Source organism: Serpula lacrymans, assembly GCF_000218685.1.
Source record: "Serpula lacrymans var. lacrymans S7.9 unplaced genomic scaffold SERLAscaffold_15, whole genome shotgun sequence".
Taxonomy (NCBI): Eukaryota; Fungi; Basidiomycota; class Agaricomycetes; order Boletales; family Serpulaceae; genus Serpula; species Serpula lacrymans.
Window position 1 is genome coordinate 243,519 of NW_006763304.1, and position 24,785 is coordinate 268,303.

General features: G+C 47.2%; 9 protein-coding genes across 9 annotated transcripts; 5 read left to right on the forward strand and 4 right to left on the reverse strand.

The window, feature by feature from the left end:
• Window positions 1-1,948: 1,948 nt before the first annotated feature.
• On the reverse strand, window positions 1,949-5,147 carry SERLADRAFT_453125 (uncharacterized protein; the record flags this gene model as incomplete). Its single annotated transcript, XM_007323172.1, has 10 exons — window positions 1,949-1,977; window positions 2,637-2,804; window positions 3,158-3,203; window positions 3,271-3,327; window positions 3,384-3,571; window positions 3,622-3,676; window positions 3,734-4,359; window positions 4,467-4,606; window positions 4,667-4,875; window positions 4,976-5,147. 10 exons carry the CDS (start codon window positions 5,006-5,008, stop codon window positions 1,949-1,951), a joined length of 1,551 nt encoding a protein of 516 aa, XP_007323234.1.
• A 561-nt stretch (window positions 5,148-5,708) lies between these two features.
• On the forward strand, window positions 5,709-8,567 carry SERLADRAFT_478110 (uncharacterized protein; the record flags this gene model as incomplete). The annotated part of the gene is made up of 11 exons (XM_007323173.1): window positions 5,709-5,916; window positions 5,988-6,376; window positions 6,435-6,580; window positions 6,630-7,361; window positions 7,413-7,498; window positions 7,549-7,658; window positions 7,711-7,804; window positions 7,886-8,008; window positions 8,080-8,107; window positions 8,192-8,386; window positions 8,439-8,567. The coding sequence occupies 10 exons, from the start codon at window positions 5,718-5,720 to the stop codon at window positions 8,331-8,333; spliced, it is 2,049 nt and encodes a 682-aa protein (XP_007323235.1).
• A 1,772-nt stretch (window positions 8,568-10,339) lies between these two features.
• On the forward strand, window positions 10,340-11,345 carry SERLADRAFT_400937 (uncharacterized protein; the record flags this gene model as incomplete). The annotated part of the gene is made up of 4 exons (XM_007323174.1): window positions 10,340-10,624; window positions 10,687-10,761; window positions 10,817-10,873; window positions 10,923-11,345. 4 exons carry the CDS (start codon window positions 10,457-10,459, stop codon window positions 10,938-10,940), a joined length of 318 nt encoding a protein of 105 aa, XP_007323236.1.
• A 156-nt stretch (window positions 11,346-11,501) lies between these two features.
• On the reverse strand, window positions 11,502-12,007 carry SERLADRAFT_478116 (uncharacterized protein; the record flags this gene model as incomplete). The annotated part of the gene is made up of 1 exon (XM_007323175.1): window positions 11,502-12,007. One exon carries the CDS (start codon window positions 11,997-11,999, stop codon window positions 11,802-11,804), a length of 198 nt encoding a protein of 65 aa, XP_007323237.1.
• A 1,357-nt stretch (window positions 12,008-13,364) lies between these two features.
• SERLADRAFT_478120 (uncharacterized protein) lies at window positions 13,365-15,260 on the reverse strand (the record flags this gene model as incomplete). Its single annotated transcript, XM_007323176.1, has 9 exons — window positions 13,365-13,670; window positions 13,728-14,006; window positions 14,062-14,078; window positions 14,133-14,197; window positions 14,250-14,439; window positions 14,500-14,513; window positions 14,573-14,702; window positions 14,752-14,867; window positions 14,935-15,260. 9 exons carry the CDS (start codon window positions 15,209-15,211, stop codon window positions 13,598-13,600), a joined length of 1,161 nt encoding a protein of 386 aa, XP_007323238.1.
• A 616-nt stretch (window positions 15,261-15,876) lies between these two features.
• SERLADRAFT_478127 (uncharacterized protein) lies at window positions 15,877-17,494 on the forward strand (the record flags this gene model as incomplete). Its single annotated transcript, XM_007323177.1, has 5 exons — window positions 15,877-16,133; window positions 16,193-16,411; window positions 16,473-17,063; window positions 17,132-17,246; window positions 17,301-17,494. 2 exons carry the CDS (start codon window positions 16,320-16,322, stop codon window positions 16,684-16,686), a joined length of 306 nt encoding a protein of 101 aa, XP_007323239.1.
• Window positions 17,495-19,361: 1,867 nt separating this feature from the next.
• On the forward strand, window positions 19,362-21,202 carry SERLADRAFT_418117 (uncharacterized protein; the record flags this gene model as incomplete). The annotated part of the gene is made up of 19 exons (XM_007323178.1): window positions 19,362-19,519; window positions 19,578-19,656; window positions 19,715-19,728; window positions 19,784-19,882; window positions 19,937-19,946; window positions 20,001-20,018; window positions 20,073-20,098; window positions 20,147-20,172; window positions 20,222-20,256; window positions 20,307-20,331; window positions 20,394-20,405; window positions 20,456-20,471; window positions 20,525-20,564; window positions 20,618-20,718; window positions 20,776-20,822; window positions 20,879-20,891; window positions 20,955-20,982; window positions 21,044-21,105; window positions 21,182-21,202. Coding segments are annotated over 19 exons (756 nt in total), but the record flags the coding sequence as incomplete, so codon positions are not given.
• Window positions 21,203-21,938: 736 nt separating this feature from the next.
• Window positions 21,939-22,465, forward strand: SERLADRAFT_400957 (uncharacterized protein; the record flags this gene model as incomplete). Its single annotated transcript, XM_007323179.1, has 2 exons — window positions 21,939-22,194; window positions 22,267-22,465. Coding segments are annotated over 2 exons (380 nt in total), but the record flags the coding sequence as incomplete, so codon positions are not given.
• A 600-nt stretch (window positions 22,466-23,065) lies between these two features.
• ATG12 (putative ubiquitin-like modifier) lies at window positions 23,066-24,562 on the reverse strand (the record flags this gene model as incomplete). Its single annotated transcript, XM_007323180.1, has 7 exons — window positions 23,066-23,283; window positions 23,347-23,656; window positions 23,715-23,810; window positions 23,868-23,905; window positions 23,959-24,021; window positions 24,096-24,232; window positions 24,321-24,562. 5 exons carry the CDS (start codon window positions 24,451-24,453, stop codon window positions 23,789-23,791), a joined length of 393 nt encoding a protein of 130 aa, XP_007323242.1.
• Between the last annotated feature and the right edge of the window lie 223 nt (window positions 24,563-24,785).

Below are 24,785 nucleotides of genomic sequence, written 5' to 3' on the forward strand. Positions count from 1 at the left end.
ACAGAGCGGAGGGACGAGCGGGGGAGGGACCATCCTGCGTCGGATGGGGTATAGGATGGTGGATTCGAGGGTATGGACGATTGATATGAGGATATGCCGAAGTGAGATGACGATGTAGGAGAACCCCACGACTCGGGGCCCAGACCAGAGGAGCGGAAGGCACCTGAACCATACACACTCGGATGGTGGCTGGCATTAGGCACGGGGACTGCGACGGGAAGGGAACCCCGAACAGCTGGAGATCCTGATCCAACCGCCACGATAGTGGCAGCAGTATTGGTAGCAGAAGGACCGGTGGGGACACCAAGTAAGCCTGGCCTTAGTTGGGTGATGGCGCCAGAACCGGTAGATGGTGGGATGGCATAATCGTGAAGACGGGGACCTGAAGAACCCGCACGACCAGAGGTGACGGGGACAGAACTCGACACTGGGTATGCAATATTAACGCTCGAGGACGAGGCTTGGTCTGTGGAAAGGGCATCATTTCCGACGGTCGGTTGAGGTAAGAGTCCCCCAGAAAGAAATGCAGGCCAGAGTGATCGGTCTTCTGGTAACGATGTCCCAGTACCCGACGACGGGGACAAATGAGATAAGATAGCAGCCGCCTAACACAGAGTCATCTTTCGTGAGTCATTTAGAATAACACGAAGCGAAGACGGTTACCTCCAATAACTGAACCTGTTGATGTTTGCTCAACACAAACTTGGAGGCTTCCCGCCATTGGGGAGTATGTTCCCATCGATGCTTAATAAGGCAGGATGGATGGCGATAAACCTATAATAGGATAAACATGTTAACTTTTTCAAATTTCCTGTAGGCGCTGAAACGTTCAAGTGAGCCGAACCTTTGAGCAGCTCTCACAAGTAAAGATCGTCCCCCGTTTCTTTCCGTTCTTTGTCACGCTATGAATGGCAGTGCCGTTTCCTTGTACAGCACCGGCGCTGACGCTGAGACCATTTGTCATGGATGTAGAGGGCGAATGTTCTGTATCGTCAAGGCTTCCCACATTGTCAGTGGTCGAGCGACTAGCTGGGATAGGAATGGGTGTCTGTGTGGTCAGTGATTGAGAGGCTGCTCTGAAAGAGGCGGGAGTTGGAGTAATGGCTGGTGGAGGTGGGGAGGACGAGAGAGAAAGCGTCGACAATGCCGACAAGGCGGCGGCGGCGGTTTGCACGGATGCCGGTCTACGACGAAGAGTAGATCAGCAAGCTAGCAATACGGTAGAGGACGCCTCTGATGCATCAACTTTCTCTCTCCTGAACATTCGTTCCTCTCCCCATAATCTATACACGGGGAAGGTGGAAGAGTAGTGATAGTACTTACGAAGGTCGGGTGGCCGCATCCCGTGCATCGCTCAACCTTCTCCTCGTCTTGCCGGTAGACGACAGACGGCGGTGCTTTGGTCCTATGCTGTTGCCTGTGTGTGGTCGAGATGGATTGTGAGCACTCAGAGACGGCCAGTGAGTCTACCGGTCGTCTTACCTTGCGCAGATCGGGCAGGGGAGTCCACCGACGATGTAACTGGTATTGGAGACGCACTGGCTGCAGCAATTGAGAGAGAAAGCAAGCTCAGACCGGCACCCTCATTCATATTCTGCAGATAAGGCGAATTTCTCAGTTAGATCGGCCAGGCAAGCGAACACGGTATGGAACTGACTGGAGAGAGCGAAACCGGCTGAGAGACTTGGACTTGGGCCATGCTGGAAAATGAGCGAGAAAAGAAAAGAGACAAGTACAGAATAACAACAGAATACTATGAAACTACAGCGACGTTGAATACAGGTTCATGGCAGAAAGGAAGAGACGAAGTTGTTCCAGACAATCCACGACCGGGTTGGCGACTCGCTCCATATTTTCAACGTCCGCCCAAATTTTGTCCCATATATGACCGCGTCTCTCATCTGTGTCTCACCACAGTGAGCACACTGTAATCTTTTTTTTTAATATTTTATACCACACCAAATGTTATGCTGGTTACTTTTCATGCTATATTTTGTTTTAATTTCTGTCAGTGACTTTTTGCATGGAGAGAAACGCTTTTAGGCTCATTCGAGGTGATTGGTCATCACAAACGTGTCACACGAAGATTATATCCCAGATAATGTGATGACCGCGCTGCATGAAATACACGCCCTCAGTCCGAATTCTTTTCAAGATATACCTTGAGAAATACAAAGTAGAACGTGTATTGAGCAGGCCAAACTTTGCGCACGTTTGTGTGCAGTTTCACTGCAACTTCTGTAAAGACTTTCGCCACCATTTGACTCGCTGCGGAACGGATTTAGATACGTCTTTATATTTCCTTTTTCGTCGTTGTGGCTTGGTCCTCTCGTCAGCACAGGCCGTCTGAGGGCGGGGTAAGCACGGCACAGCGCTTGCTATACGCCAAATTCCGTTTCTCTAAGGAGGTATGGCGTCAAGGGCCATCGTAAAGGCAGAGGACCAGTATCGTTCCAGAAATGTCTTCCCATCATCATATAATCAGCTCATGGGGAATGAAATCAGAGGGGAGCATGTCTCCCAGTATATTCGTTTTTTGATACTCATCACAGGTCATTGATAACATTGGCTAGGCATGCGCAATAGAGCTCTCGGCGATGGCCAGGCCAACCTCGCACTCTCCTTCCACGATCAACCCAGTGACAGGGCCGCCTGCATCTGAGGGAGGCCTCGTTGCAGCCACTCTACAGGCGACACTTTCTGTTCCTCGTTCCTCGAAGCGAACAGCAGGTCATTCTCCGGGGAGAAAGCCCACACCGCGGGATCTGGCGCCGGCAGTGCAGTGATCGCCCGGAGTTCATTACCTATATCACAAGTCAGATCATATGCATCGCGAAATTCGTCAGTTAGCTGATAGACTTGTAAAGCATGGCCAAGAAGATCCTTACGTATGATGTTGTGCACGAAGTGGTCCATGTTCTAGAAAAAATTTGAACAGCATGTTAGTTAGCTAAAGTCGGAGCGTATGCCGAAGGAAGTCGTGGGTTATTACCAAGTCATTCTTGTCGTAACCTGCCATCGTGCCTCTGTCAGTATATGATCTTCTACCGGATCTAGAGTCGCCAGAAACTCACCAAAAGGATCTATAGAAGTGTGCAAATGAAGCATCGGTTCCGATAATCAGTATCGCATACAGAAATGACGAGACGTCACTCACTTTCGATCTCTTCTCCGGCAACGAGGAAACCAAAAAATATGAAACTCTGGTCAACGTTATCGGTTTATCAATCAGCGGACGGCGACGTTGATTATCTGCATGGGTTTACATACTGCGATTACAGTGGCGGGAATGGTCAGCCATTTCAAAGCTAACCAGATTTGAAATGGCTACATCGATAAGATGTGTCAAAAATTTTGTCAAGGTGATAACAACACTTTCTTACCAATGCCACACAATAGATACTGGTTACGAGCCAAAGATGTATGGAATATCTAAGCAGATGCGCTAATTTCAGCTGTGAGAATCCGACAGAAAGACAAGTTACAGACGAAAAAGGTATCGGAGTCGTGAGGATCCTCTCCAATCCTGTCAATGCATCTACCAGTTGACCAAGAGTGGCAAGCAGTAAGCCTGGAGGAAAGCCTTAGATTTTCACAGGTATACTGGTTGGCGCTACTCACTGATAGTGGGTGCCTCGGCGCCCTTACGGAACTGTAATGCAGATATATACGAACTCTGTCATGCGACTTTGGTCAACTTACAAGAGGAACAGAATTACAGAAAAGCACCGACAAGATAAAATGAGATTTCCAGTGGAATATTATGCGATACGCTATGGTGCCGCAACGTTGCCCTCATTCGTGCTGCTTTCTTTCCTTTCACCTCCAGGCCGCTTTTGGTTAGTTGGCGCACGAGAAGTGAGAAAGGGAAGAGATCGAAGAGCGAATATCTTGGTGGCATGCGAGCTGGGAACAGAGACGCATCGTCGCCAGGTCCCGTGGACATTTTCTCGCCTCCTCTAGGTAAGCCTTCGCTATGTCCATTGATTCGGATAGAGGGTTGCGCGAAAGACGTCGTCCTTGTGCGTGTCGTCGACGGGAGGGGCAGATGGGACTTTGATGCAGACGGCCTATTAGAGAGCACAGAAGGCGCAAAATGTGCCGAGAGAGGGGACCCAGGGGCGTTCCCTAATTGATCAGAATTCGTGCACGGTGCGTCCGCACTCTCTGAGAGATCTAAAGCTGAAGGTATACCCGGGGGAAGTGCATAGGACGGTAGGAACTTTACAAGATGGTATAGATCAGCATAGTAAATCCCGTCCTCCCCGCGGAGGTAGTGTTTAATTGCCACGGCATATGCCTCTAGAAGATTGACAACCGTCTTTTTCTCGATCAGAATGCGTGACTTTTGCTCGTCGTCTGATATGCCCTTATCGGTAGGGGGAGATGGCATGGTATCTGCAATGGAGATGGAAGATGCGAGGGTCGGAAACTATGTCATTCCAGGTCAGGGGAACGTAACTTACCTGGGACATGAAACCACACCGTACGGGCGAATGTACGACTGCCGAGGACTATCTGGGACCATAGTCTCCTTCCTTCATTATACCGTTCAAAACTAGATGTTGTCCTATAAGAGATGACGAATCCGAGAACAGTTCCAAACCTAAACGCGGATGAAGTTTCTGTCAGTCCTTGGTCGCCGGAGGTGCAATATTAGACATACACCGTGATAAGGGTGGGCTGTATCGCAAGACTGTAGACATTATTGCTAATAACACACACAGCGGTCGACCAAGCACCGAAAAATATGAGGATATGCCAACACCTAAAGAGGGCTGTTGCCAGGATAGCATTTGAAAATGAAACCCACAAACTACGTCGTGGCGCGAATGGATCCGTCACATCCAAACCATACAATGAGAAGTTCTCGCCCTGGTTAAAAAGGGACATGGTAATAAGAACGTGCCCTCCAGTGGTGTAGCTCAAGAGAATTTTGGATCGTGGGGGTTAGTATTTTTGGAGGCGGGCTTACTGTAGGCCGTGAGTTCGCCAGGCTAGGTCTCATCTCTACCGTCGCTATCGAAGCGTCACTTTAATTATCTCCGTACGTATAGGTTGGTGGAGATGTCGCGTTGTCTCGAAACCCTCCTCACGTCGCGCTCTGAGCTGGGGGGAAAGACAGACAAAGATGGAGGCGTACGCGTACTTCCATGTCAGTCGCCTGGTTTTAGTAAGATTTCTTATCCCATGTATTGGACAGTTGTTGCCATGTTGGAAAGGTTGCTGCTGCCAGATGCAGGTGTAATGCCAAGTGAACGCTGAGCGGCTGCAGTCAGACTGACAGTGATGAGTCCATGACAAGCGCAACCTGATATTGATCGTTTTTTCCACCATCTGATAGCGCTAGTTTCAACAATACATTCTTTTCCAAAACTACCACTCGAAGGGAAACTCGTCTTACACGATAGTATGACTTGAGAGTATGAAACATACGGTGACCTGGTAAACTCGTTTACTCGAAATTACATACAGCACCATTTGCCGAGCGTCCCAAACATTTTATTGGAAACTAACATTTATCACAACCGTCATCATCTCTTTGACTGTTAATCTGAACAGTTGTCCTAGCCCTTTCCTTGAATCCTTGGTATAGAGGCTGAGGTGAACTGAGAAATTGTTGACTGGGTACAGCTGTGGCGGGCTGAATCAAAAAAGTAAATAATGTGATGCGGTTATTGAACTGCAATCTGACTCAAATTCGTGGCTAGTACTGCATGGGAGTCACATTTGGATTTCTTCATAGATCTTGTACATATCTTCGACCGCGATCTTTCACCAGACTCTATCAGATACGATCCACCCATTCCAGCATGTCTTCGGTCAACAAAACTGTTCATCCGTTCGATAAAGCGCGTTTGGACGTCCTTCTCAATCGTAGATTTTTCTATGCACCTGCTTTCGAAATATATGGCGGTAAGCACTCGCACTTTCTCGATTCTTTGATGCTCAAGAGTGATATATATATATTCCTTTTTATTCTACAGGTGTCGCCGGTCTCTACGATTATGGTCCACCTGGCTCTTCTCTCCAAGCTAACATCATCGCCGAATGGCGCAAACACTTCATCGTCGAGGAGCACATGTTAGAGCTCGACACCACCATCATGACACCTGCCCCAGTCTTCGAGACATCCGGTCATGTAGCTCGATTTGCCGACTGGATGGTGAAAGATACCAAAACCGGTGACGTTCTTCGTGCAGACCATCTAGTTGGGGGTGTTCTGGAGGCTCGTCTCGCCGGTGACAAAGAAGCCCGTGGCTTGGCTGCTCAGCCACCAAAAGAGGACGAAAAGAAGAAAAAGAAGAAAGTGAAGAGTGTAGTAGTGCAGTTGCCTGATGAGAAAGTGAAAGAATACGAAGTCATCTTGGCTCAGGTGAGTTTCCGATCTATGTCACTGTCGAAGTTACATGTCGTACTAAGTCTGCAAGTAGCTCGACAATTACTCTGGCCCAGAGCTCGGCGAACTCTGCCGAGAACACGATATCCGGAACCCTGATACAGATAACGACGTCAGTGAGCCTCAGCAGTTCAATCTGATGTTCGCTAGTAGCATCGGTCCCACCGGACAACATCCTGGGTGGGTCAAGTCGCTTTCGAGTAATCGAACATATTCACACTTCTTCTAGTTTCCTTCGTCCCGAAACTGCCCAAGGTCACTTCCTCAACTTCTCTCGTCTCCTCGAATTCAACAACGGTCGCGTCCCATTCGCCTCCGCTCAGATTGGCCGATCTTTCCGTAACGAGATCTCTCCACGTGCAGGTCTCCTACGCGTGCGTGAGTTCACCATGGCCGAAATCGAACACTTTGTCGATCCCGCAGATAAACGGCACGAGCGTTTCCACGAAGTCCGTGACGTCGTTCTCAGCCTGCTCGATCGTCACGTACAAACCGGTGGAAGCACGAAAGTGACAGCCATGACCATAGGTGATGCAGTAGACAAAGGCATAGTGGCGAACGAGACACTTGGATACTTCATCGCGCGGATATATCAGTTCCTCACCAAGATCGGGATAAATCCAGCTCGTCTGCGGTTCCGCCAGCATATGGCGAATGAGATGGCACATTATGCAACAGACTGTTGGGATGCAGAAATTGAGAATTCAACAGGTTGGACTGAATGTGTTGGATGTGCGGATCGTGCGGCATATGATTTGTCGGTACACTCGGCAAAGACTGGACACCCCCTTGTTGTAAGGCAAGCTTTGAAGGAACCAATCGTTACCGAAAAAGAAGTGGCAGAACTCAACAAGAAACTTGTCGGCAAGACATTTGGACGTGACTCGGCACTTCTCCAGAAGATCGTGGCTGAAATGGACGAGGCACAACTGCTGAAACTGAAGGGAGAAGTCGCACAAGGGTAATTATGATTAAGTTGTTCCTGATCCTGAGCTTATCAGCGACTTGACAGTTCTGCAATTGTATCTGCAGAAGGCAAGGAATTCAAATTGACGCCAGAGCTCATAACGATAGAACGCAAGACTTTGAAACAATCTAGTATGAATCATCTGTTTTGCAGTAACATAGTTACTCACTATTCATCGCAGTCCGTGAATTCACACCGAATGTCATTGAGCCATCATTTGGCTTGGGGCGAATCCTATATACCCTTCTAGAGCACAGCTTCTGGAGCAGGGAACAGGATGTAGAACGCGGGGTGAGTTCGCACGAGTGTGAAGTATGTGGGGTTGACGACGAGCTTTTCACAGGTCCTTTCCCTCCCTCCTGTCGTAGCCCCGACAAAAGTCCTAATCGTGCCTCTAAGTGCGAGAGAGGAGTTTGATCCACTTGTCAAAGAAGTTTGTGCGTCGATATTTCACCCCAAAAGATATGCTGTAGTTGCTAACAGTCCACTCCGCCTCCCATCCCCATGCTATCTGATAGCCTCCAAATTGCGCAGAGCAGGCATCTTCTCACGAGTAGACGATTCCAACACTTCTATCGGCAAGCGCTACGCCCGCAATGATGAGCTGGGCACGCCATTCGGTGTTACGCTTGACTTCGCCTGTAAGTAATTTCGTACTGAGTCTCATTTGGGGACCAACTGACACCATTGCCTTCGAACGACTAAACGTCAGCTGTCCAAAATCGCACTATGACACTCCGGTGAGTTTTTGTTTATCCATACGATCGCACGATTGCGGGCCGTTTTGAAGAGATTTCGAGTTCTGACCGGTACTTGTATCACAGCGAACGGGATACCACAGGTCAGCTTATCGGGTCCATTGACGAAGTGATCGCGGTCGTCACGGAGCTTGTCCAGGGAGGTCTTGATTGGGCAGAAGCATGTCGACGACTTCCTGCATATGACGGTATACAAGCCGTGGATTAGTAATCTGTCAACTCTAAAATGTTGCGTGGTGGACGGAAAGGTACTTCTCCGAGGTAACTGATCATGATAGATGGTATCGAGCAGAAATAAGCTGATATATATTAGAGCGTTTGCATGTTATGATAGTTGGCGTGTTAGTTGAATTCAAGAAGCAATAGTACACGTTGTAAGGCGTATATACGAGTCCACAGCTGTGTATATACACGGTGCATCGATCATATGACTGTATGTGAACGTTACGGTGGGAAGACCAACAAAAAAAGCTGAGCACTTACCGGGTGTCGTGTGTGTAATCGCAACTCGCCGGACAGCGGGGAACTACACAAATGGATTGATGCAGTTTAAGTTAGCAAACAGTCGTTCCATCCTAGGCAATGCGGAATAGTCTATGTTCCTTTACACTTCCGCTTGCCGTAAAGCTAAACGAGGTTGACATGCTCAAGATATGGATTTGAATCAAATGCAGAGCCTCTGACCAAAATTAAGTAACTTAAGATGGTAACGGATCAGCCCATTAAATGCAGTATGCACCCACGTTCGGAGCCGCCCACCACTCGAAATGAGTTTGAACACTTGGGAAACAATCAAAAAACGTGTCTTCGACTATCCGTGAATGTAGCCTGTAAGTAAGACGAGTACGTACTCGGTTATTGCCGTAGACAAGCTTTCCAGAATGATGCCCACGCACTACGATCGCAATCTGGTATACATAGTTCGGAAAAAGGAGGAAAGCTCGACTTCTGTTGGAGTCAAAGGGGGTGAAGCGTGCATATCTATACAAGCAGACCAGCGATTGTACGGCTCAGATAGAAGTCAGCAGAGTCCCGCGGGGATTTAATGCAGCGCTTGATATAACCGAACTTGCATCATATCAAGAGAGGCCAGGCACTTGTGGGGTTTACTTGTTCCAGGTTGCTCTTCGCGTTGGTCGTCATCTGCCTTGAAGGTCAGATGATGATGTTAAAGACTATATAATAAGCCTTCAAGTCGGGCCGCCGGCTGGGAGGGGAAGAAGACATGAAGTTAGGCTGTGCATGACATTGACATTGACAAGGCTCCACAAAAACATATCAAGTCGAAATAATGCGACAGGTCGACGTGTACTCGAAAAACCGACACCCAAGTATCGCATGGTGTCCCTTGGAATATAGACCATTGGGTGGGGTCAATAACCAATGTCCCAATGCAGTAGAGCCAGTGCAGCCTCGAGTTCAAGGGCGGCCCCAATATCGAAGCAACCATAGTGGGAGGACAGATATTAAGTGTAAATATCCTCCGAAAAGGAAACCGCTGAAACGCCATTGAGGGCGGCGAGCTCCCAGAGACGTGAGTATTGGTCGAAGAAGCAAGGAAGATTATGAGAGAATAACATTGCAAGTCTTTTACACGGCCACCAGAAGAGTCTGTAAAGAAGATGCAGGCGATGATGGAGCTTTGCGTTTGGTATTTCCTAGGAGACCGCGCTCGGGAAGATGGCCGCTAGAAACCAGAAGAGGGATAGCTTAAAATCCTGAAGATTGCGATTCAGCGAACATGATGGCACGAATGGTGAGAGTAATACCGCAGGATCGTTTAGATAACCAGGCCGAAGTGCCCCAGAATATGCGAAGCATGTCGACTATGCGTTGTCTCATGACCAGGATTGGCCATTGAACCGCCTGGAGGCTAAAGAAGACGGCCCAAAAAGTAGCTAGGCTCGTGGTGTGTCCTTATCATTCATAACCAGATATGTCGACGCCTGCCAGGAACTTCCGGATTTCGATTCAAGCATTACGACCGAGAATAAGGGCCATACACGCACCATCGTAGATCCGCTTGCATATCGTTATGAGAACAATTTTGTGAGAAATATCCATTGGAATGACCCTTGGAATAACCTCGCGTTTGCCAAATAAAATATACGAGGACGATAGAGGATGAAAACGTGACGCGACGGCATCGCGCGGGAACTAGAACAGCCAGCCGTATAAGTACGAATCTATACAACGCCACAATTTTCTTTCTTCACTCAGTGCCCTGTGCACTTGCAACCTATCGCCTGGTCTTTCTTATCTCTTTAATACTTCATTCACCATTCAACGCACCTGTTATTTCCTGCGACACATCTTCTAGGACTGCACATCATGACCACCCACTCGAATCCCTCCAACAAAGGCGTACCGGCAGACAAGCTAGTTGCTCTTCCTAGTCTCTCTTGCTCACTCTCCTCGCTTCCTCAAGCACGGAGTCTCGACAGTGTCTCACTACATCCAAGCATGTACGCGCAGCGGGCAGCTGAAAGCGAAGCTAAGGTATACACTTAGCTCATGTCCGCTGGATGTCTCCGGTGTCCAACCTTTGTTCTCTTTCATAGCTAAAAAAGGTCTTGTCAAAAACTGCTGCATCGTTTCCTCAGAACCCGCCACCTGTACCCGCTTACATGAACCCAGTATGTACCCGTCTTAACGTGATACCGAGTCGTCGCTAATCAATAACCGTCTCAGCCCCGCCATGACCCAAATTCACCCAGTTCATCGCCACCTCTGATGATGCGCAAATCAGTGAGTCCTGGTTGTCATGTTCTTTGTTTCCTTTCTCATAGCCTTTTAGCAAAGACCAAAATATTAGGCCAAGGAGGCTTTCCTAGATTTATTTCGTTTCGCCTGGGACTCGGTAGACATGGCACGGCCGACTCGACGCGGCATTCACAAAAACACTTGTCACGACAATTCGCTTTCTCTTTGCCTCATCATCATATCGCATCTATAGACACACTGCATACCTCTAGTACCGTTGACCATCAGACTATGACACTATTCCTTTTATTTCGCGTTGGGTTTTACTTGCTCTCTTGTCTCTTTCTTCTTTTGATTTCTTTCGTTTTCGTTTTGTCATCTTTGCAGAGCCTAGTGCTCTTCAGCCTCGGAATATATACCGGTAACAAGTAATCTGTAGCACAGGATAGTATTTCTTGGCTGCACGTCGTACTGTTATAATCTCATGGGTTCGTGATAGTAAAATGAGCTGTGACTGATATCATATGGACGCCTTCCGGAAGCATTGAGCACTGACACGCTCTGGCCTTTGTCCATCAATCCGCAGCCAAAGCTATTCATGGATCTCGGCTATCATTCTGTTAGACGCACTGTATGTTATGTTTTCCCAGATCGCACCGCGCCAGTCGTCCCCGGGCCAAAGTGAGGGAACTAAGAACCTTATCTGCACTGGACTCTCGAAAACTCTCTCATGCCTCGAAAACATTGACAGGTACGTCCTCATTTACATATTGTGATCCTGATACTTGCTTAGGTCTTTATTTATCAATACGATTACCTTCATACCTTTTCTTTACATGAGGGTTGGTCGTCACGGGCCCTTGCCAAAGTTGAGTGCACATGCTTGTCTACATCATGTTTCAAATATTCGATATGTGATTTCGATAGACTTATGTGGGACATCGAAGGTACAAGCGTCAAATGTCAGGCTCAATCATTTCCCAATAACTAACCCTACCACCGCAAGCCAAGCTATGAGCCCTGGACTTGGTCGTGGCATGGGTGACCGGTCTCTATGCAACTGTTTTACTTCCCATACACGTGAATACACCTGTACATCCCTGCACATCTCGTCGCTATCTATGATGAGGTCAGCTACTGGAAATCGCGAAATTCTGGGTTCTTTCGCCATGATATGACATCTTGTGGTAACACTGAGCCCGGATAATAAGTTACTCAGTTATTCCTGCAACTCTGGTGTCTGCAACAGGAACAGGTCTGTTCTCATACATGTCTTACATTGGATACCACGATAATGAGGCCCTAGCGCTCGATTGGCGGGTCCAACAGAACTCCAACGGAAGGGTACTTCTAATCATGCATGCTTTCACTCGCTATCTGTCGGTTTTTTGTATCATCATCCGAACTCATCGCAGCTTAGGGCTATGGAAGCATCACTCTCGGGAACTAGCATAGCTATACGCCATGGCCAATCGCCTTGCCATAGGGGTCCCAATGCACTGACACCCCTTTCGTGCATTCTAATCCGCAATGATGCCGACAAAGGCTATCTGGAACATGTATCGTGTCGTCCACGTTGCATTACAAAAAAGTAGTTCACCTGTCACTCAAGAACGTCCCTGTTCATCGGTGAGATTGCCCATGCTTCCCCCAGTAAGAGTTTGGCAACTTGCAATTCATTGAAAAATCGGTTCTTTCTCGGCCTTTATAATTGATCCTCGCGGTCAGTTCATTTTCGCGCTCAATAGTCTTCCCATTATTGACTATATTTTCTTATCTTCTTTTTCAAATTCAATAACCTACACGTAAATTCAGCACCATTTCGTGGAGTAGAAAGCCTTCCTTCGGCCAATCAACAGTCATGTTCGTCTTTTATCTTTAGGAAAAACACGCAACGCGAGTACTTCACAGGTACGCGCTACATCCTCCGATGAACGTTGATCATAGCCTACCTCCCGCACCATCGTACATTTTTGCCTCCTGGCAAACTATAATTTTCCTCCACGCCTTCTTGGTCTGATACCCCTCTCTGGAGTCTAATAATATTGCCCCGGGAATTTCTGCTCCGCGGATATGTGTGCTGTGGCCAACATTTTCTCGTGCAAACTTTCAAACTCTCTTCTCTTCTCCTCGACGTAGGTTTCGGCGTCCGTCTTATCAGTAATATACGTCAGTGCATGCTTATTACTGCTCTGATCATCACACCAGATCTCGCAGAGACGAATCTGAGTCACTTTAGCGAGTGAACTCAAAGCGTCCAGCCATGGTACCACCGCCGGTCGCGAGATAAGGGCAACAGCCCATCAGCGCTCAGCTCGTGCGTCGTCAACAGATTCATAGATGGCGTGCATTAGAGTTTCCGAATAAACAACGCTAGCACAACATCCGAGTCATACAACGTCCCAGGGCTCACCGGCTTATCGTTTTTGCATTTCATCTTACTGTTGATAACCCGACGACCATGCCGCTGTAGCACCCACTATCGGTTATTTCAACCACGGTTTCTTAACAGAACATCATTTGACATGCATCTCGAAGGATTGATAAGGATGAGAGAGTTTATTGACCGCTATCCGAGAGAAGAATTGCATCAGAAACCAGATTTAGCTACAGAGATAGTAAAAGGAATTGTGATAGTGTGTACAAGAAGTAAGACAAAGATGAAAGGCACTCCTAAACTCGTGAGTATGCTTCCAACCACCCATCCACCCACCGGAAAAGCCATGCGCTGACGACAATCACAAGCATTCCAAGCCGCAAACCGTGCGTTTATATCTCGGCAACGAGTTTCAAAGCTTGTTCGGACCTGGGACGTATATCACATTGGAATACATTTGGCGTCCTGCATAACATTATGACAGTCAACTCAGCGCAAACCTCCAACGATGGTTGTACGCACCGGAAAACAGAGTTATCAAACACAACCTCCGGCTCAACAACGTTCCCGCGGTCATCTACAGCCTTCCCAAATTTGAGTGTCGACAACATCGATACCATGAGCAACCACGCCGAGGATTCTACCAAATTGGCACCTGGACAGCGTCTGCGCCCGAAACCGAAGACATATGTTCGAGGATCCCGTCTTCGCTCCGTTGCATCGTCGACTGCAGGTTCCATATAGCGTTCAGGTTTGAACGCGTGCGCATCAGGGAATAACTTCTCATCGCGGGTTATAGCCCTGAGCCACATGACTTGAGTGCGTGATAGTTAATCACAGCCAAAGTAGAACATACCAGATATTTCCGAAGACCTAGATAAGTAAAATTTAAACCAGTACTCAAACACGAAGATAATAGAGGCGTACCAGGGAACCCTTTGGTATGAACATCCCTTCGTATATATCGTCTTCTGTTAGTCTATGTGGAAGGTCTTCCATATACTATCGGCTTCTATTATCTCGGGTCAAAAATAGTGTACTCACTCAGTGGTACTGGTGCACCCCACCTAAGGCACTCAGTAAAAATGGCGTCACAGTAGGGCAGCTCTGGACGGTCTGCAAAAGTTGGAAGTCGTGTTGTCCCAACGACAGAATCCAGTTCTGCCTGTGCCCGTTCAAGGACAGATGGATGCTGAATCATAGCAAGAATGAAATGCGAAAGCGCGGTGATTGTCTACAGTCAATCAAAAGGCTCAGTTTTCCGAAGTACATTCTTTCACTTTCAAATGCTTACCGTGTCGATGCTAGCTGTTTACCCAGATCCATATATCAACAAGCAAGTAAACAAATTGGACTGATGTACGGACCAGAGTACATCGAATTGGCAGTCCAACGAATGTCGAAATCAGCTAATGAGTTCACTGGCGCAGCTTTTTCTTTTTGGTGATCAGCCTCGAGCAAGGTGGAAACGAAAGACGGAAGGGCAGTTCCTTTTCTCTGAGAGGAACATCAATATAAATAAGGGCAGCGAGCACAATACACAAACCAGTTCATCCTTGACAAATTCATACGGACGATGGACAAATTCTTCCATCTTCGCTTTCCATATAATGGCATTTCGCTTGAAACCTGCACCTGGCATCCATGTTGGAAGGTACTTGACTATGGTGTCGGCAGGATGCGAGATTAGTATTGATATCTGGCCATTTTGCAGCTGTGCACAACATACGTGATGGAAAGATGTCCACAGGCCAGATACCGCCTCCTGAAGCGATGCGGTTCGAAAGAAGGTTCACACATTCTTCAGCAAGTCGCAAAAATTGGTCTTCGTTCGTTTTCACCTGATGTCCGTAAACGACCAACAGTGTGAGGCCCCCAGCGTATCTGCGAATGTGGTCGGTGTATTTCTCTGGTTCTGCGAGAAGACGACGAAGGAAGGGACGCGTTTCGAGCTCAAGTTGGGGGTGATAGGTCTTGATACTCGAAGGACCTAATGCACTTTGCATCAATTTCCGCTGACGGCGGGATGTCTCGCCGTAGGGTGTGAATGCGACCTGATGAGTGGCCGGTCAGTTTTCAAATTCAAAAATTTACCACGATAGATACCATATTTTCACATCCACATCTGCCATGAGCAACGGACGTTCAGAGATGATCAGGGCAAAGCAAAAAGGGATCCTTACAACTCGCCAGCCATAACGAGACGTGGCTTATCCGAATAAATCGCGCCCCGCTTATCCAGAAGTTCAAAGGCGGCTTCCGGAGTATTAAGGAAGACGAGGCCTTGTCCGAAGACATGTAGATATGTGATTTTCCCTGGTATAACGCGTCATTCATGGATTCTATGCATCCAGGAATGTCCAGACCACTCACCATACTGCTTCGCCCAACGAGCTGCCACGAGCCAGAGTTCTTTCGCAGTGAGATCGCGGATGTTGCCCAGAACCGGAAGTGGTGATGGCCCTGGAGGATAAGGCGCTGACTGGTGCTTCCGTTTCGCGAACGAACGGAGAAGGACGAAAGCGAGAAGAGCGGTGAAAGTGACTGCGATTGTTGAAGACATGGTACCAGCAGTACCAAGGGAAAAGGCGAGAAAAAGCAGGGATGAAAAGAGAGACGGTGGTTGGGTTTATAAATTGCTAGAACCAGAGCAAAATCAAGAAGCAGAGTGCACGAGAAGAAAACAGTTTAAGGCATAGCTGCAAACTAAAAAAGCCTTTAAAAAGATATGTGGATTAGCTAATCAATATGAGTGTCGGCCTGAAGCATATTCGCGGACTTTCAAACAGATCAGGTTCCGGTTCGTACGGCCCACTCATCTTGATGATCAAATGTACAATTGGCGCCGATCCCAGTAAAGCATAGGTTACACTGCTACCATCACAAACACTCGACAGCACGGTCTCGTGGACGCTCATCCCATGCCCAGCAAGTGGATCCGTGCTCTACAGTATCTATCGATGGAAATCTGACAACTATCCTGGTAGCCTTTTCCAATTTCTCCCAGTCGTATTCAGGGTCAACGGCAATTATATTACAATGTTTCAAGCATAGCAATCCAGATACCACGAAAACTGCGCGCTTTATACAATGTGCCGAACGTAAACTACAAAGATGACACTTGAAATTTTGAAATGTAGCAAGAGCACCACTCCGAAATCAGTCGGAACGACTCGCCGTTGCATGCCAGGACCAATATTGTGTGTGTAAGCCCTTCAAACGTGAAACGCAACGTTGCGATAGCTGATTTGGCAGTGGCGCACGCAGCGCAGAGGGCACTGTGTCCTGTCTGGCTCAGTATATCCCGCTTTACTCACAGTGCGAGCCCCAAAACCGAGATATGGAGCCACGGACCAATAATGTCAATATGGCGATATGTATAGACCTTACAGCTGTGTCATCCTCCTCAGCGGATAGCTTGCATATAAAATTCAGTCTTATGACACTATTCTACAGTACAAATACAATCACCACGGGATAGTTGCGTGCGACAATATGGGTACATATAGTACCACGATGACATGGCACCGGCGTCAGTCAGAGATGGTGCGCCCATTTCATATCAATTCTTTCTACTGACACTATTCCACGCCGTAGATCTATCGCATCGTGCCACAATATCATAGCGCAAGCGTCAGAGATGATGCATATATTTCATATTCCTTTTACTGACAGTATTCCACGCCATATCAGGGATCTATCGTATCGTACCAAAAATTACCATAGCGCCAGCGTCAGAGATGGCGCATTTATTTCATATTCCTTTTACTGACACCATTCCACGCCGTATTTAAGGCATCCATCGTATGGTACCTGATGATGATATGAAAGTGTATGGGCCGGACAGACCAGAGCAATGTATGTATAGTATAGTTCACTTAAATTCTGTCAACGCAATCTCACGTATCAACATGGTGGGCTTTCAGATGGTCGGTATTACAGTATGATACGGCCAAATGAAAATGGTATGTTGGCTCCGTCCTACGTCGCTGGTAGTAGTGACCCCACAATGGCTTTCGAAGACTGTCTGCGTATGCAAGGGTCAATTTATATTTTGTATGGACGTGCTACCTATCTAATAATGTTGTTCCATAGGAGTCTCTTCTCCTTCCCTATCAGCATCAGCATAAGTACACATCAAACCTCAATATTTTTCATCTTGCGGATCCTCAGCCGATTCCAAACAGCCAGAAAACTCTCATATACAACATAGCGCGATCTTGTGACATATAGTCAGTGGATTTGCGAATCTGCTTTAGCGTGTTATCGCCGGCGCTGGTGTTGATTTGCGCGAGTCGAGCGTCCATGGTTAGTGAGAAAAGCAGCTGGTGGCGAATATTTGGTATGCCCTTTTTAACATGAAATCCGTCCACCACGAACAAAGCGAGACATCTGCCAAAAAATGCAACTCTCTAATTAAACAATCAGTTCGTGACGTGGGACTTACTAGTAAGTTCAGCCAAAATGTCATGATGGAAGGGAGATTCGAACTCCCGCCTCAATGAGACCAGATAGAACAAGTTCCTGATTCTGGCGCCTTAGACCGCTCGGCCATTCCACCATTAACCTCGGGCCTCGACAACAGCGACCATTTCCAGCCATAGCTCTGGTCAACCAAGTTTTCGCCGGTTCTCACTATGACGCGCTTCTGTCCTTGAAAGCCTGAACGTTTGAACGTCCGCAACCTTTTTCAATACCACTACGATCGTTCCTTGAAGTAAACGCCTTTGCAGTATCGAGTAACGATATCTGCGCCCTGAGATCAGCGCATCAACATGTTCTGCCCATCGAACCTGATGCACACTACAATAGCTGCACACTACGTCCGCGGACTCGCAACGAGAAGTATACAGGCACATATACCGAGCTGATCGCATTAGCAACCTAGTGACATCGCTATTCAAACACGCTCCCCCAGTGGGTAACTTCGATAAATAGTGATATTGCAAGGTATGTCACCATCAAGTACTAATACGAACTCTTTGTCGCGCTAAAGTTAGTGAAACAGTTATTTACTGGGGCGAGTAGCCCTCGATCGAGACCAATGGAGCTCAAAGGGCTTAGCGCTCAAAAGTCATAGATATAAGCCAAGCACATTGTGTCGTATGAATTATTTTAGTTGTTTTCTAGGTGGACCTTCTATGACCTCAAGTTTTTTTCATGCCAGCCGTACAGGTTTGTAAAATTTTTCACCATCATCGCCGCCTCCGCTGACTTCGTAACCTTGTATTATAGGATATTGCTACTTATGGGCCTTTCTTCCTAGAGTGTCATTATTGCGATCTAAATTCAGTCGGTGGATTTTCTGGCACTTGATCACGGCGTTCGGGAATCTACTTGATACAATCGATCCTGCAATATCGTATCGTTAAAAGGATAAAGCTGGACATTCAATCATGAGTTTATTCTGGTAATCGTTGACAGTGGTCACAGAAATGAGGTCAACTGAACTTCATCTTACACTCCAGAACTGTTCCCAGGCAGTCAGCAAGTTGCCGAGGACGTATTCATTAAGTTCTTCGGACCCCTTCTTTGGTTTACAAGCAATAATCGAACTTGCTTGATATCTCCCTTGAAAGGCTCATCTTCGCAAACATGGTAGCTGACTGTCGGCGGTGCTTACTGACACTCAACCTAGCAGCTTTTCTCGCTAAAGATCCGGGCCCCTTCGTCTACGATGCTCTCACCTGGTGGCCATTTTCTTAATACCGGAACCTTCCCTTTTCGTAAGCGGAACAGTGGCCATAAAATCACGTGCGGAAGCTCACTACACGTGTGGCTTCCAATCGCTGTCAACTTGAATCCCAGAATGAAACAATCTGTCTAGCCAAGTTTATCGTCGTCGACTCAGCTTTATACTCATGATCAGCGCCCGATACCGCGTTTTGACTATGATACTACGTGTAAAACTCGAATGTGTAGTTATCCAGGGCGCGATAATTATCCTGGACATCTTAATTCCGTCATATTCACGGTGTCTCCCATGGTTCTCCAGTTGCCGTAACGGTCCGTTACGATAGAACAGGTACTCCACGCGGAAGGTTTTTAATTTTCCTTTCCTGAGGTTCCTCTAAAAGCCTAGAAGTTTAGACAAAAAGGCTTGAAATGGAAGTGGTTCACTGTACTACATATAGCCCATGCAACCTGTCTATCCTTGGACGCGGACTGTACCTCAAAACACTTTTTTTTAGTGGCGTCCTTGTTCAACAGTGCCCCTCATAGCACCCAATGTCGCTTCCTCCACAGGCTGCGCTCCCGTTCAACACTGACAGTACACTAGGTGCACTACTCGTCGGTGGTCTTGTCGCTGCAGCGTACGTGTTTTCTAGTTAGACGCTCTGACTACGTGCACTGATCCGTGTTCAATGATAGATTTTGGGGAGTGACCTGTGCTCAAACACTCATTTATTTTCAGCACAGTTCGAGTGACCGTCTCTCACTCAAATTATTTGTAGGCAGATCTCGCCCTCTGATATTCGCTTCGTGACTGTATTGACGCTGACTCTCAGGTATCATTCCTTTGGTGAGGGATTCTCTCACTTTACGACGGGTGCGCTTGATATATCGTTTGCGATTAGGGTTTTGGATACCTTTGACTCTTGTCTTACGAGTCATATTCTGTATTGGTATTTCGTGAAAAATTATTTCAATCCTTCAGCTATTGCTTCTCCTGTCTGGTCAGTCTCTGTTTTCCTCTTCGCTTGCGGTCATATTCACTGATTGACGTATAGGAGTGTCTTGGTAAGTGATGGCAGCTCTCTGCAGTATGTCTCGAGCTCAAGCGGTAGTATCTAGATACATGTCGCAATAACTGTGAGTTTACCCGCCATGTTATTCGCCGCTTTAGTGTTTAATTCATCTCTACAGTCACTCACAGACGTGCTTATCAGGGCGTAAGATAATTGTATTTCTTCAGATTACCACTCACTAACGTCCTGCAGTATGTATGCCCGTCGGGTGTATCAATGTATGTCCGTGCCAAATTTAGGTATCAAGGTCTGACTTTCCATTTTTAGTGAGCGGCCACAGCATACTATTAACGGCAGTAGTGGTACGAAAAATCGATCTTCAAGAGGTATCTAGTTGCTGATATTATTACAGGTCGCCATATCGCTTCTCGACTTGAGTCAGAATTACTTTTTTCTTGGCTTACACGTTCATCCTAACCCCTTGTTTTTCGTGACTTAGTTTGTGGCTTCAGTGAGTATCGCAACTATGGATAAACATTTCATGGTCTGACTCTCTCACAGTGATCACAGTGAAAGCGTTGGTAATGTTTCATGCGGGTATTGTCCCTTTACTGAGTCTCGTTTGTCCAGGTTCAAACTAGGCTCCTTCGCAGAGCTGAACACGATCTCTGTGAGCCGCAATGGGTAAATAGTTTGTATCGGTCTTCTGACTTCTCGTGTCAGGGTCTCATGTACACAAATTTCGCTGCGGGATTCTCCGGTGACCTGTTTGTCGCTGTCGTCTTGTGTTATTATCTTTGGAGGTCCAGGACCGGATTTCGAGGGTCAGTGGGTCGCCAGGCATGACCGTATACCGATTAACGCCGTGTTAAAACTTCTAGAACGGACACACTTGTCAAGTCTCTCGTCTCATATATCATCACTACAGGTAAGTCAGACGCAGAGTCCCACAGTACGCTGTTACTGAATCTTCTTCTCGTTAAGGTTTACTCACGGCGTATGTCTTGCTTTCGATATGCTGATCCTTTTCCACCGCTGATCGGTAATTGCTGTGTATCAGCGTGGATGCGAGCTTAGGCATGATATTCGTGAGTTTTCCCCGTTTATAATTACCCTTGACGCCGAACTCAAGTTATTCATGGGCTACAGTACATTGTTATGCCCAATAACTTTGTCTTCATTGCATTCTACTTCAACCTGGCTAAAAGTACGTGTTCTTCACTCCAACCCCGCATACTGCCCGCAAATAAGGCTATTTACTTATACGGACCGTTCATTATAGTGTACATCAATTCGTACCTGGCACTGTACGTCGTTTTCCACGGTTTCGTCATCTCACGAGTTTAAGGGCTCCTGTTTCTCAGGCTCAACGCTCGCGAAGGTCTCCGAGAGAATTCCGAGGGTGGTGTTTCTGTCCACCTCTCAGATCTTTCCCATCTCCCGTTCAGCGTCAGTAACGAACAGAGCTCACCAACACTGTCGGCTCCCATGGATAAGGCAAGTCCCGTGTTCCCCGAGTCAAGTTGATCGCTTTTAATAAGCCTTGAAATAGGGCTTTGGGCTATCGAATGACCGCCTTACGTTTGCTACTGACAGTGCTAATCGGAAGAGCGACGATGAATACGAACACTTTACAGTGTTGTAAAAGTATAAAAGTTGTTTCCGAGTAGAACTCGAAGACAGGGACTTCAGATCATCCTAGCATGCATGGGAAGTACAAAAACAACGATAACGAGATGAGGGTCAGCCTTAGCGCCTGGAAACACTGCCTCTTGTTATCATTGTATGATAGAGAGATACTGGTACATTGCATAGAGCTGAAGGGAGTATGCGGTAGTTCTGCTAGAGAGTCCCAAGTGAGACAAACCCTTTAACAAAGTGTGGAGCCAAAGAACCTCTGCTCCCACCTAAAGTAGGCTATGTCACTGCGTCACTGAAGTCACCTGGAGAATGTGGTGCGGAGCCAATGCCTTAATAGTTCAGTGTGGAAAGGATAAAATGTAGCGCCTTGTCCTCGTTTCAATTTTGTGCTTCCCTACCAGTGACCTCTTGAGCGTATACCCATGGATCTCCGAAAGCTGTCATGGTTAACAATCTGTTTGCCATGGCTAGTGACGGCAACAGGGCTTCCTCGTAGCGCCTCAACAGAGTCTCTTGTTGCGGAGTGCAACTTCGTGCTAGGCGGCCTTTATTTCGACCTGTGCCCTATTATCAGAGCGCCTACCAGAACCCTTCATTCGAGCAACAGGCAGTATGAGTTCGACTTGGGAGAACGAATCAGGGAAATTTCCAATGACAAGGTGAGTAACGAATGATTGTGGGACTCAAATACGACCTTTATCTTAACTATACATTTCTGTGCGGTCTCTTAGAGACATGACTGCCCCGATGGCACCTGGATTTGCATGACCGGTAACGACCAGATAACTTTCATCTCACGTATCACCACTAAAACACGTATTTGCCCTGATCCATTGTTTAGAGAACGAGGATCCCTTACATGCCGTCCCCATAGCAAGGAGAGACGATACCCACGGCGCAGTCGCTTCGGGATCTGAGACTAAACCTGTCATAGTCAGGTTTCATGAAATGGAGAGCTCACATTCGTTAGACGACCACACTGATGGTGAGTGATGCTTCATTACGATTACAGAAGTGGCAGAGATAACGGCGATGTCGGATGTCATACAGCCTCTGTCAGTATTCACATGAGTGGGGGTTCCCATGCAGGCCAGCCGCAGGAGGCGTATATCGGGTTGATATGTGAGCCAGATGGAGTTGAGGTAAATCTTCCGCCGATATCACTCGTACTTGCTCCACCAAGTAATATCTTCCCTACAGTCGTCCGGTCCTGAGTTTCTTCGCGAGTACAACGGAATACATATGTTCAGATGGTCAACGAGACATGGTTGCGGTCGACCCATAGACGACCCTGCCGAGCTGGTACATACCTTGGCAAATCCATCCAAGAAACCCAAACACGATAAGGAACCCGAAAACGAGGATAAGGATGACGAAGAGAAAGATTCCAATGGGAACAATATCCATGATACCTCACCTGTCTCAGATCGTCACAAACATTCAATGATCTCCATCCTAATTTTGATCGGGTAAATCGCATCTGCCATTTCTAAACAAACATCTCATGACCTCTTTTGTTGACAGATCCGTCGCAAGTATTTTCTGGATTGTTTTCAGTTCAATGCCACCACCATTTCATAGGTACATCCAAAGTTGTATCAGACCAGGCGGTTATCGTGTGGGGGAGATCAGGCTGTTGCAGTGGGCTCGAGAAGATATGCCCACTCTCGATGAGGAAGAGGGTACGATGGTTAATTCAGAGGAGGTCTTTGTTATAGAGAACGAGATGATTCCGCTCAAGCCCAGTCCTAGAAGACACTTTGAGGCTCAGTATGGGAGTGCACCCTCTACAGCGAAATCAGAGGACTTGCGAATGTAGATGTAACCATATATGTAAATCTGTAAAATTTTACTGTTTAGCTGTTCATATGTAGCCTTTATTTTATGCACGGGGACCATTTTACTTTCGTTGGCGAGCTTACAACCTTTGGATGGAACGGTATGCTCGTGAGATGTAGATCAGGCACGAATACTGTGACGCATTCTGTCGTGTTGTGATATCATTGTGACTTGCGCAAGGTTGATGCATGGTGCGATGTCGACTAAATGATTTCGATATTATATGTACCGTAATACGTTCTTCGAACGAGTACAAATCGCCGTTCAGTGGCGAGGATTGAGCTAGGATGAGACTCTATGTAAGCCGAACAAAAAGGCATCCATTCCAGTTAAGAATTACTCAAGCAATATAGTTGTGAAATGAATCTGTGCTGCGATCAACAGTCTGCCTGAACATTGATGTCTAGTACCGGATTAACCCCATGCCGCTGTCGTACTGTGGAATCCAAATCAGTCGCGAAACAATAGCGATTCACACAAGTCGGGACATTACCTATAATTCACTATCAGATGTCCCTCGGTAGCAAAAGACTGGTTAGAATGAACGTCAGGCTACGTTCATTTTCCAAGCAACCACGGCGTACTTTGTAAAGATTGGAGACAGTATCATCGGGAGCAGGCGAAAATGCTAGATTGATGTACGTGAACTGTCCCATCCCATGGTCAGCATCCGCACCGCACCGCGAGCCATACAATTTAAACAAACGGGCCATTAACATACCAACGGATCACCCGCCCTCCACCCCAACTCCTTCCTCAGAAACTGTATAACAGCCTGAAATCGATTGGCAGCCGTGATCTTGTAAAAGTTCTGCTTCATGATGGGAGCATTCCCCACTGCTTTGAACCGTACGACCACTTTGGGGAGTGCATACGAGGTTTTTTGCGCGCGTTGAGTGTTTTTGGTAAGCAGAATACAGAGAGGGAAGGATGATGGCGTTCTGACCTTTCGATGGATCTTTCTTCTTGTAAGTGTCTAGTGCCTGTATGGCTTCGAGAAGGTTCTCTCCTCCGTCGCCAGACCAGGGTAGGGTGGTATTGCGACTTGGCTCTTCTGGACTTCCTGGGACTTGAGCCATCGTGTATTATACAAAGGACTGGCAAGAAGAAGATGGACCTGGCTCTGGAAGTGCTCTAGCCAGGGGGGAGCAGCTGCAGAATATGCCAGTGGATTGTGGCGGCCAACTCGGAAGTACACTTGCAACTATGCAGTAAGTTCACAAGTTAAATGTCACGTGATTTGGAGGCCAAAAGTCAACAGCGCAGAAAAAATAGAATACAAAATATTATTCACGACGGTGAGTGATAGATATCATTACAGTGTTTAGAGGCTACAGGTGATTTCCAATACAAAACCTATACTATGAGCATCAACACCGACACCAACCTACTGTACGCTGACACGAAAAAA